We start from the raw sequence: 11,042 nt of genomic DNA, 5'->3' as shown, positions 1-11,042 counted from the left end.
TTTTATAAAAAAGTTTTATGTTCTATAGTAAATTAATTTCATCATGTTGGGTCGAAAGCAAAGTATGAAAGGTGACGAAGGACTTGCTGATTATGGAGCTGGTGAAACTCTAACTCAACTAGGAATAACAGGAGATGTTGATTGGGTAATCTATTTTATTTATCTTTGCATAATTGGTTTCATCTTAATTGGTTGGCATCTTAAATGAGAAAATTTCTAAAAAAAAAATAACTTAATTAAAAAATACCTTTTTCATTTCTAATCTAAAGATTCAATTTGTGATTTATGGAGTATTTTCCGTCATTAATTCTTTTAGGATGTTTTTTAATTGCCCTGACACAATTAAATTCAATAATCATGAAAAAATACTAATTTATTTATTTAAAAAATAAGAATAGATTGCTGAATTTACTAGCACCCAGCTAACAAAAAGTGCCATTGATTAAATTGAAGGAGAGATTTACGTATCGTAATCTGTGGCAGAATAATCGGCAAGTCTTGGCAACTTCTGGGCAGCGGCCCGCAAGAAACTAAAAAAAATCACAGAAAGGGACCAATTCAAACGGTATAACTCTTAAGCCACCCCCAGGCAAACATCTACATGCATTTTTTAAAAGAAATTTAGATTTTTAAAATCTATTTGGCACCTTGGCGATTGTAGTTGGCGCGACAGACCACCTATGGGATATGTGTTATCTTCCCATTATAATCATTACATAGTTATAATTATATATAGTTATAATCATTATAATTATAATATAATCATTATATAGTTATGTGTTTATATTCATAGTATGATTATTTTACATGTGGTAAGTTTGTATAGAAATTTCCGTTAAATACACAATTTTCTAATAATCCAGTTTTTCTCCAGTAAGGAAAAAAGCTGGAATTTTAGCATGCTGTAATTACCACTTTTAAATTGTTTTACTTTAGTTTTAAAATAAGAAGTAATCGATTTTCTTATTAATACTTCATGTTTTTTGACTCACTGATAAAATTAAATTTTGCTTTACTGTAATTACCTTTGTTGTACTGTAATTTGGTTTTGATTATTATTACTCAATTAGTTACTGTTCAAAATGCTTAAAGGCTTTGGGTTTCTGTTTTAAACTCCTAAAATTTTTGAGTTACCAAAACATCTCATGCAATATAAAATGTAGAATGAAATTCTAAAATTTTTAGGTGTATCCCAAAAAACAATTTAACCATTAATATTTAAATGCACAATATTTGTATATTTTATTGGATAGAATTAAGAAGTTTTACTGAAATGTATTTGTAACTTGCATTTTACTTATTCATTTACATAATTTGTTTTTTTTTCCTCAGGTATGGGTGCGACGTTTACTTCGCCTCTGTGCTCTGATTAGTTTGGTATCAGTGAGTTTGAATACTACTCGAACGTTTGAACGTTACGAATATTTATTTTATGCCACATTTGTTGCTGATATTATAGTCACAGTTCTTTTTACCATTGAGATGATTGTCAAAATGTACATTCGTGGGTTTATAATGGTGAGTTTTAAATTTCTTTCTCTCTTCATGTTTAAATTAACCATGTTCTATTTATTCAACCATTAAATTACCCATATTATGATAAATCAGCAATCATTAGTTTAATTTTATTCAACTAGACTAGTCATTAATTAATTGATAGATTGAAATTTCCAGTATGTTTATCATATTTGTATTTAGGGTTTTTATTCATATGGTCTTTTTTACACATATAGCGCTGTAGACATTTCATGTTATCATTTTCTCAAAAATTTCTGTTAATATTCTGTGTTATCTCATATCATCCATGTATTGTAGAAAAATTTTATAACATATTTTATTATAATTAGCTGTAATACTTTATAAAAATAGCTTTGCTTTTAGACATATATTTTTTCCTGATGCATAGTTATTCTATTTAATAAAAAGAAGAGAACTACACAACAAAAAGTTTAGATGGAAATAAGACTTTCTACATGCATCGGAGAGTTAAAAGAACTAATAACTAAATATATGTTTAATCTTGAAATGTAAAGCTTTTGTTTATGGAAAAAAATTATTTTCTAAATGTGCTAAAACCTCAATGATTCCAGACCCTGTGGCAGAATTTTTTTGGGCTTTCTGCGACAAACCTTTCTAGCAATAATATCTTTCTGCAAGATACTATTATTAATAATTAATATACATATTATTAATTAAATTTTTAAATTTAAAGTAACGGAAACGTTGTATTTACAAAAAAGCCTATATGGATATAATAAAATTGTATGTATTTTTTTAAATGATTATGTAATATTATTGTATTATATATTCTCCTATTTTGTAAGAGCAAAACACACTAATTATTTCATTTTTTGCATTTCCTAAATCATTGTCTCATAAAAAAATTAAAAATAGTAAAATCCATGAAGGAAAGAAAAGCAATTTTTATTATTCCCAAATAAGAATTTTAACAAAAATCACGAGCATTTCTTCTCCTCTGATGCGTGAAAAAGACATCAATTGAATATAATTATGGAGAAAAAGAATCTTTCAAACATTTCTGCAGAAAAGAAATTTTTTGCTTCATTATTCTTTATTTTTCATTCTTCTCAAATAAGAATCGAAAATTTTTGAACACTTCTTTCCCTTCTGATGTGCATGTGCGAAAATGGCATCATTTAAATATAATTTTAGAGGAAAAAAATTCGAATATTTTTGCAAAAAATAAGACAAAAATTTTTCATTTTCTAAAGGAAAATTCTTTTTGCAAGAACTCTATAATGTTCTGTGACAATGTCGCCACGATTCTACCACGGGGATTCGAGGTATGAGGCTTTGCACTTCGCAAAAAAAATAATTTTGCATTAATCATTTTTGAAATTTTTGTTTAAAAGATGGCGGAGATGTTTATTAACTATTGGTAACGTTTCTATATTGAACTAGAAATCCAAATTTTTTCTGAAAAGATCAAATTGATTCTCTAGTCTAGAATATTGACAAATCATTGCATCCCTTGAGTGAAAATCAGTTTAAATGTGATGAACAAGTTTAAAAGCAAATATTTATATCCTTCTGATCTATACTTTCTCAATTATTCTTTTGTAAAGCATCTAACTGAAAATGTTGATATTTTTTTTCTTCTTAATTTTATTTTAGGGGGATTTTTCTTATTTAAAAGATCGTTGGTGTCAGTTTGATGCTACAATGGTTTTCTTTCTATGGATATCCGTTATTTTACAGGTATTATTTCAATGACATTATACTGTATTTTTCTACCTGTGTAATATCAACAAATTATGTCTATCTGTTAATGGTTGACTTTTTCCTTAAAGATTTTGTGTTTGTTTCAATATTTCTTTATTAATCTGTATTTTAAAAGTAAATGTTCAGCTCAAAATATTTAGAATTAAGTGTAAAAATATGTAAAGTATTTTTCATTTGAAATTATTGTAGTAAATATTTTAAATTTTTATCAACATGTAGTCTGAAAATATTTTCTATTGCTACATTTCAGTTTAACACAGTAAAATGTGCCTGTGTGCCCACTTAAAAAAAGCAATTTTTTAAAAAAATATGCTATAATCAGAAGCAAAAGTAGAAAAATAATTATTTAATAATATGTTTAAATATTGTTTTTATGAAGAGTGTATCATGTTATTATTATTGAAATTATAATAATAAATAGAATTTTCTTCATAATTTTTGGTGTTCTTAATTATAAAAAAAATTACCTATAATTTTCAATTAGGTATTTGATATTATAATTGTTCTTATGTTAGTAGTAAAGCAAATTTTCTATTTGCTGCTTATAGTGATTATTTTATTTGCAAAAATTGGCTGTGTTGTCATATTCTTTCAAATATAAATTCAAATTTATGAAAGTATTAATATTTTTTTGTTACGTACATAATAAGTTTTTGAAAAATATTAATCATTTGAACCAAACTGAGATTTCATTTGCTTTTTATAATGTCTACTTTTATTTTGTTTTTGTCAAACATTTTACAATTACTTGGAATGGTTGAATTTGTTTAGGGCGCATGTAAGTGTAAGTTTACCATATATATGTATATGAATATTACCCATTATTCAATGTACTCAACTTTCATTCTTCAACTATTATGTCTACAGTTTTTTTCCGTTATAATTCAATCATTAGAATTCTCTGTTTCTACTAAACTACACTCTATTTCCAGCAAACTTAATATTTTTGAAAGAAAAATACATATTATAATAATATTAATTATTTTTTGTATTTCAATTTTATTTTGTTAAAACTATTGTTCATATGCTTATTATGTTTTTCAGATTTTTGAAATGGTTCTGGTTGTGCCAAAATTTTCATACCTCTCAATTTTGAGGGCTCCTCGTCCTTTAATCATGATTCGCTTCATACGAGTTTTTTTGAAATTTCAGATGCCAAAATCAAGAATCAATCAAATATTCAAGTATGCTTATTTTACTCCTTACGAAATAAATTTCAAATTTTTATGCAGTTCTATGTTTTTTTTTCCCCTCCAGCTAAAGTGTTATGTTCATGCCATCATGGTTCATAGCTGTCCTAATTTTCCTGATAAAAAGAATATTTTGTTATTATTTGTTCTGATTTTTTAACTTTTCGTCCTGATATTCCTGAATATTTTGTATATTCAGATTTGAATTTTGAAAATACAAATGTTAATTTTTTTTAAAAAATATATTAGATTTTTAATCCAACATCCTTTAATTTTAACTAATAATGCTAGTGTAAACCATTAAATTTTGTTTTTGTCTCTGTCATCCAATTTTAAATATGCTGAATTCTGATCAACAAAACAGTAATCATATAGAATTTTTAATGGTTAGTTGGGAGATCATCCACTAAATGACTTTTTACAGAAATTTTACACAGTATATGAATGAGGTTTTTAATATAAACGTAAGCAATGACAATCTCGAGCTCTTCACCTGCTCTACTTCCTGTTAGAAAGTGTAAAGCTGCTTACTACAGCTTATTCCACTAGGCGATATTTTCAAACAGAAAAAAAAAATTTAATAAAGAAATAATAAATTATATAATTTCTGAGTTCAAATCAGCTGTATTTCATAAGATAGTAATGATGTTAAGTAATTCTGATGAGTTTGAAGCGAAAATTTGTTTTAGTTATTTATAGATGTAGTGTTAAAAATGGTCTCATAGTTCCCAGATTTAGAAAGAACTTGCTTTTTAGGCCATCCCGATTTGGCTTCTTTTTAGATTTTTATTACTGTTTTTTCATATTGCAAGTCGTGGACCATCATACGTTAGTGTTAGAATATTGTTCAAGCTGCAAGATTAGGTTAATTTTGGTTTAAATTTCAAAGTTAGTAAATTGTTGACAAGGTAAGAAGTGTTTTATAACGATTCTTTTTTCAAAGGACGATTCTTACATTTTGAAATAGCAGGTCTTCAAATGTTAAACGGTTATAACGGTTATTTTTATAAACACAAATAATAAATCTGGTGACAAATACTCGTATACAAGAAATACTACTCAAGAGAATATCAAAGCAAAATTGATCACATTGTGAGCCAAATGGCTTCAAAACACCAAAAACAATTACACAGAAGTATAGGTGTTAAAGGGCTTACAGTGCACCCCCAGTGTAGAAAACACCATTCATTAACAGTGTTTTTTTATTTTGAGATTATTGAAACTCTACTTTAAAATTAATTGATTAAGGAAATCCTTAATTCGGTTTCAAATTTTAATTAAATATTGGTATGTATGAGGGAATGTTAACTAATTAATACAGGTAAGAGAACAAAAAATTTTTTTCTATATTTTGTTCTCAAACTATTATAAGTTGTTCAGTGCTCCATTAATAAAGTTATACTGAAAATTGTTTAAAAAAAACATTTTTAATTTCAGAAGTGTTTTGTTTAAAGCATTTCTGAAATTAAAAATGGTTTTTTTATTGTTTTGCGATAAAACTTGCCTTTGCTTTACTTAAGTTGAGCAAATTATATTTTTTAAGTTTATATTTTACTGTTTTTACAATTAGTCTAATATACTGTTCCACATAATATCCTGAATTTTTTTTTTTGACCTGATTTTTTTTTGACCTCTAAAAGACCTTGTATGTTTTTGGTCATTTATTTTCTAAAAATAGTTGGGGTTTTTTTGTGAATTTCCTTTTTTTAGATTCTAAAAATGTTTTACAAATGTTGAACCAAATTTGAACATTTTTCTGTTTGTCATTTAATAATGTAATTAACATGAAACATTTTACCAAACGTAATATTGTCTTTCCAGGCGCTCAAGTCAACAAATATACAATGTGACATTATTTTTCCTCTTCTTCATGTCATTATATGGCTTATTAGGTGTTCAATTTTTCGGAGAAATGTCAAATCATTGTGTTGTTAATGGCACTGATCCAGAGTAAGATAGTTGTTATTCTTTTTTTTTTATAAAATTATTTAATTAAGTTAAAATTATTTAATTATTATTTTAGAAATTATTTAATTGGTAATTGTGAAAATGATTTAATTAAGATTTTTTTCTTCAAATTACTGTTTGTGTTATGAGATAGCTTTTATTCCTTTTTTATTGTGTTTCGAAATTAATTTTATTATTAAGAACAGTACCAAATCCCATTTCTGGACATCCTTTGACTGGAAGAATCTATTTTAAGACACTTTTTCATGAACAGAATAATCAAAGCATTTCCTTTTTCCCCCAAAAAAAGTTATTTAATTTTTTTATGCTTAAAAGTATAAGTAAAAAAATCATTTCTTTTTGCTGCTTCTCTTATAGTTAAACATTTATTCTGCCTCAATAAGCACACTAAAAAAGTTTTTGAAAAAATAATAGTACTTAAAAAAAAGTTTAGGGAACCTGCTTCTTGTTTTAGATATTTTTTTATATCTAATCATATTATATCTAATCATTCATATCTAATCATTTATATCTAATAATCATTTTATATCTAATCATATATACTTTTGGAATTTTAGAATGACTCGTTTTTAAATGTTATCATAAGCAAAAAAATGAAGAAAAAAATGTATCTTTATCTCTGAAAAAGAAAGTTCAAATTATTGTCTGCTCAATTTTATATAATTGTTTCAATNATAACATTAAAAGCTGTAACTACATTTAGATCCAATCAATAAACCGTTATTCACTTAATATTTTGACTGCTTTTACAAAATTATTTAACGTAGAGTGCCAATAAAAATGTAGCAAATATTTTTTTCAGAAAATATAATTTTGCTAATAATATGTTGAATAAATGATAAAATAAAAACTTTAATTTGCAATAGTGTTTCCCATCACACATTTCAAATAAAAATTAAAAAACGAAATTCGTTAATTCAAAACTAAATATTTAAATTCTTTAAAGAAATATGCACCCATATGCATTCATAAAGAAATGTATTTTTGCTTTAGTTTTCCTTTCAAAGGAAATCTCAATTTCGCTTATTTCCTTTTTTTTTTTCAGCATAATGTAAATAAACCAAAAATAAATTCATGACTAAACTCAGTTCCAGGACTATAAATTTAATTGTCAGGCACAAACATAATAATGCTAATATTATTGCCTATAAAAGATTTTAAAAAATTTCATTCCTCTTCTTAAATATTTTCAAAATAAAGTTGTATTTTATTTCTTAATACGTTTACAATTATCTCAAAAATTAATATGTAAGTTTGTTTATGAGATTGGAGTTCTGGCGAAAGATAGTTTCTCATTTACGATTACATAACCAAAAAAAATGAAAACTGCTGGTCTGTTCATTATTTTTTTATTGAAAAGTCATGTTTTGATGTTTGTTTACTTTAAAGACCTTTTATCCGGAAAAATCTATTTTACGGTCTTCTGAAAGTCCTGATGATTCCAGATATGGGGTTTTTTACCTGCATATAGATAAACAGTATTTAATTTACTTGCATATTATAGTAACGTAACTCTTGATGACCTTGCTATTCCTGATACATATTGTTCAAATATTCCTGATGCTGGTTATCGATGTCCCGAAGGTATGGTTTGCATGGAATTGGAACTCCCCAAAAGTATTTCAGGTTTTAATGGATTTGATGACTTTGGTGAGTTTTATATAATTTGTAACTTATATTCATATATTTATACATTCACCAATTGACAAAATGTTTTTGTAATCAATCAGTTCTAAGTTAAAAATTATTCAAAAGTCTTTTCTGAGTTATTCTTATGATGTGTACCTTTAACCCTTTGGTGACTTAGTTAAACATATTTTTCATGCGTTTTTTATTATTTTGTGTTAACATAGGTCGAAATTAGTAGAAAATATTATATTTAACATTTTAACTGAGTTTTCATACTAAACGGATAGGAATATGAATCAGAAAAAAATTAATGAATTTGAATGAAGAATTTAATCAGAAAAAAATGAGAATCATATAAATTTATAATATTGAAAACTTTAAGATTGAAGCTGATGAAGAAAAAAATAGGAAAAACCATGTTAGCCTGAGTTACTGCTGAATATTTTTTAAGTGACCCTTTATTTTTTCCTGAGACCACATTTTGATTCCTTTTTTTTTATTAAAGATGCAGTTTAAAAAATGTATGTGTACATGTTTTAAAAACGGGAAAAATTTCATTATAGTTCAATATCTCACTCATAAATATACAATAATTATTCTTAGGCTTTTATCTTCAGTAGGCAATAAAAGAAAAAATAATTTTGTAATTTATTGTTTTATGCATTCTATACATCAGGGGGGTATTACTTGAATCTTTGAGTATGCATTCTTAAAGGAAATTTTCTTTTGTGCTATTTATAACTGTTTCCATTAGCTATTTTTTGTCTATTTCAGTATCAATACTTTTCAATACTAAGAACTACTGAGTCATATTGATACACTTCTGTCTGTTTTATAATGTATAGTTATGCTACAGATACTGATTGTAGAGCATAAGTTTTTGCATATAAATTTACTCCTCATTCATCTAAAGAATGAATAGTAATTAATATTAGATTATTATTAAAATATAAATTATTTTTTATTTTAAAAAATGTCAAAATTAGCAATAAAAAGCATTATTTTATAAAACCATTGGACAATAGTATAACAAGGCTGTTGTACGTATTTCTTTAATGTTAGCATTGCAGGGAATTAAATTACCTTTTATTTATTACTTTGAGTGTGATTAGTATCATTAGTTTTTATTCTGAATTTATTATATTGTATCTGGTTCTTGTGCCTAAACTCTCAATCATATTTTGTTTGAAAAGAACACTTAATATTAGTTCTGATAAAGTTTGTAAAAAAAATATATATATTTAATCACTATTAAAAACTATTACCAATGTTTATTTTTTTTCTATTACCAACATCTATTTACGACATTCATCAACATAAATATTTTGAACTAATTCAGGTAACATTAAAAATTTAAAAAAAAAACTTTTCAATAATATCTGCTTTCTTTTAATAATGTAATGAGATATAGAGGAATAAAGATATTGTTTTCTTAGTTATAAATATTTATTTAGTTTCATGATTTTTGCTTTTAAGACTAATAAAGATTTTTAATTTAAAAATTGGAGTTTATCCACCAAAAATAATTTCTACTTTAAATATAATAAGTATTTATCTTTGATAATTGCTTTTAATAAACTGTTTATAGTATTAACATTCCTCTCCTCTTTACCAAATTATAATTTGAAGTAAAAAAGCATTGTTTTCTCTATTTATTAAAATTATATTTAATTGAGATATCTTTTCAGTGTTCATTGCTGATATTTTGCACTACAATGTAATTTTATTTTGATTGTCCTGCGCATATAAATTTGTGATCTGATGTTTATAAGATCAGTTTCTATCCGTATTACTATACACATTGAGAACAAATTTGAATTTGGCCATTTAAATTTGCATATTGTTATCAGGAAACATAATTATCACGTATTATTATCAGACAACCCTTTAAGTGACAGCTGCAGTATTTTTTTTAAAGCTTTAATCTGTTCACATTGATTTTAAAAAACTCTCATGTTATTCTTTGGAAAGTTGTGCATAATAAAGAAATTTCTGCACAGAGGCTTGATGTTCGGATGTTTAGATAAGTTATGCAGAAAAAGTTAATATATTCGAACTAAATTATTTCTTGATATTTTATTCAATTTAAGTATTACATTTAAAATCTGCATTGCTAAATAAATATTGTCACAATATTTTACTTGTCACAAAAAATTCTAATTCTTTTTTTTTTCCTTCTTTTTTTAGCTCACAGTTTTTTTACTGTGTACCAAGCTGCTTCTCAAGAAGGCTGGGCTTTACTTATGTATAAAGCTATGGATAGTCTACCAGCATGGAGAGCCATTGTTTATTTTACTACAATGATTTTCTTTTTAGCTTGGCTGGTCAAGGTACTGACTTTGCTGAGAATGTCTTTCGTTTTGTACTTTGATTTTTGATAAATATTTCAATTGTTTTTCTTTTATATAGAATGTTTTCATTGCTGTGATCACTGAAACTTTTAATGAAATTCGAGTGCAGTTTCAGCAAATGTGGGGAGAGAGAGGTGCAATTCAAACTGTAACAACTGCTCAGGTTAAAAAAAGATTTATTTATTTATTTTATTTAATATCTTATAAATTCCACCCACGGTCTGAATCAAATGAAATTACTATTAAAAATACTATATTGGAACTCATAAGACAGAGCAAATGTGTTTTAATTTAATTTAATACCTGAAATACCTGATATGGTTAGAATTCTAGTGTAATTGGATATTTTAATTTTGCTTTCTCAAAAACTGTACTCTGTGATGTCCATGTCAAATAGTATTCAATGAAATTAATTCTTTTTATTTTGCCGGTGTTACGTCTAAATTGTTTTTTGAAGAGCAAATTAATGAAATTGTTCATTTTTTCTGTAAACTTTATCATTCAGAAAATGATAGTTTGAAACATTAGTATAACATGCCTCATATGTGCCTCATCATTATTGGTTTTAAAACTGTGTACATAGTTTTAATTGTATGTGTAAATGAAGTAGCTAATGATGTTTGAAACTAGTTTTTCTTCATTATTCTATTAACTAAAGAGT

General features: G+C 25.5%; 1 protein-coding gene across 2 annotated transcripts in view; it reads left to right on the top strand.

Moving 5' to 3' along the window:
- LOC107438763 (sodium leak channel non-selective protein na) overlaps nt 1–11,042 on the top strand; it is a 55,288-nt gene that overhangs the window by 332 nt on the left and 43,914 nt on the right. For both annotated transcript variants that reach the window (XM_043044762.2, XM_043044761.2), the window contains exons 2-9: nt 29–145; nt 1,333–1,518; nt 3,136–3,219; nt 4,288–4,427; nt 6,255–6,383; nt 7,906–8,051; nt 10,218–10,360; nt 10,440–10,544. In XM_043044762.2, the coding sequence (XP_042900696.1) occupies nt 44–145; nt 1,333–1,518; nt 3,136–3,219; nt 4,288–4,427; nt 6,255–6,383; nt 7,906–8,051; nt 10,218–10,360; nt 10,440–10,544 (1,035 nt within the window). In that variant the 5' untranslated portion in view covers nt 29–43. The remainder of the gene's footprint in view (nt 1–28; nt 146–1,332; nt 1,519–3,135; nt 3,220–4,287; nt 4,428–6,254; nt 6,384–7,905; nt 8,052–10,217; nt 10,361–10,439; nt 10,545–11,042) is intronic.

This window comes from Parasteatoda tepidariorum, chromosome 2 (genome assembly GCF_043381705.1).
Source record: "Parasteatoda tepidariorum isolate YZ-2023 chromosome 2, CAS_Ptep_4.0, whole genome shotgun sequence".
NCBI lineage: Eukaryota > Metazoa > Arthropoda > Arachnida > Araneae > Theridiidae > Parasteatoda > Parasteatoda tepidariorum.
The sequence above is the reverse complement of the archived record's forward strand: the minus strand, read 5'-3'. Positions and strand labels throughout refer to the sequence as shown.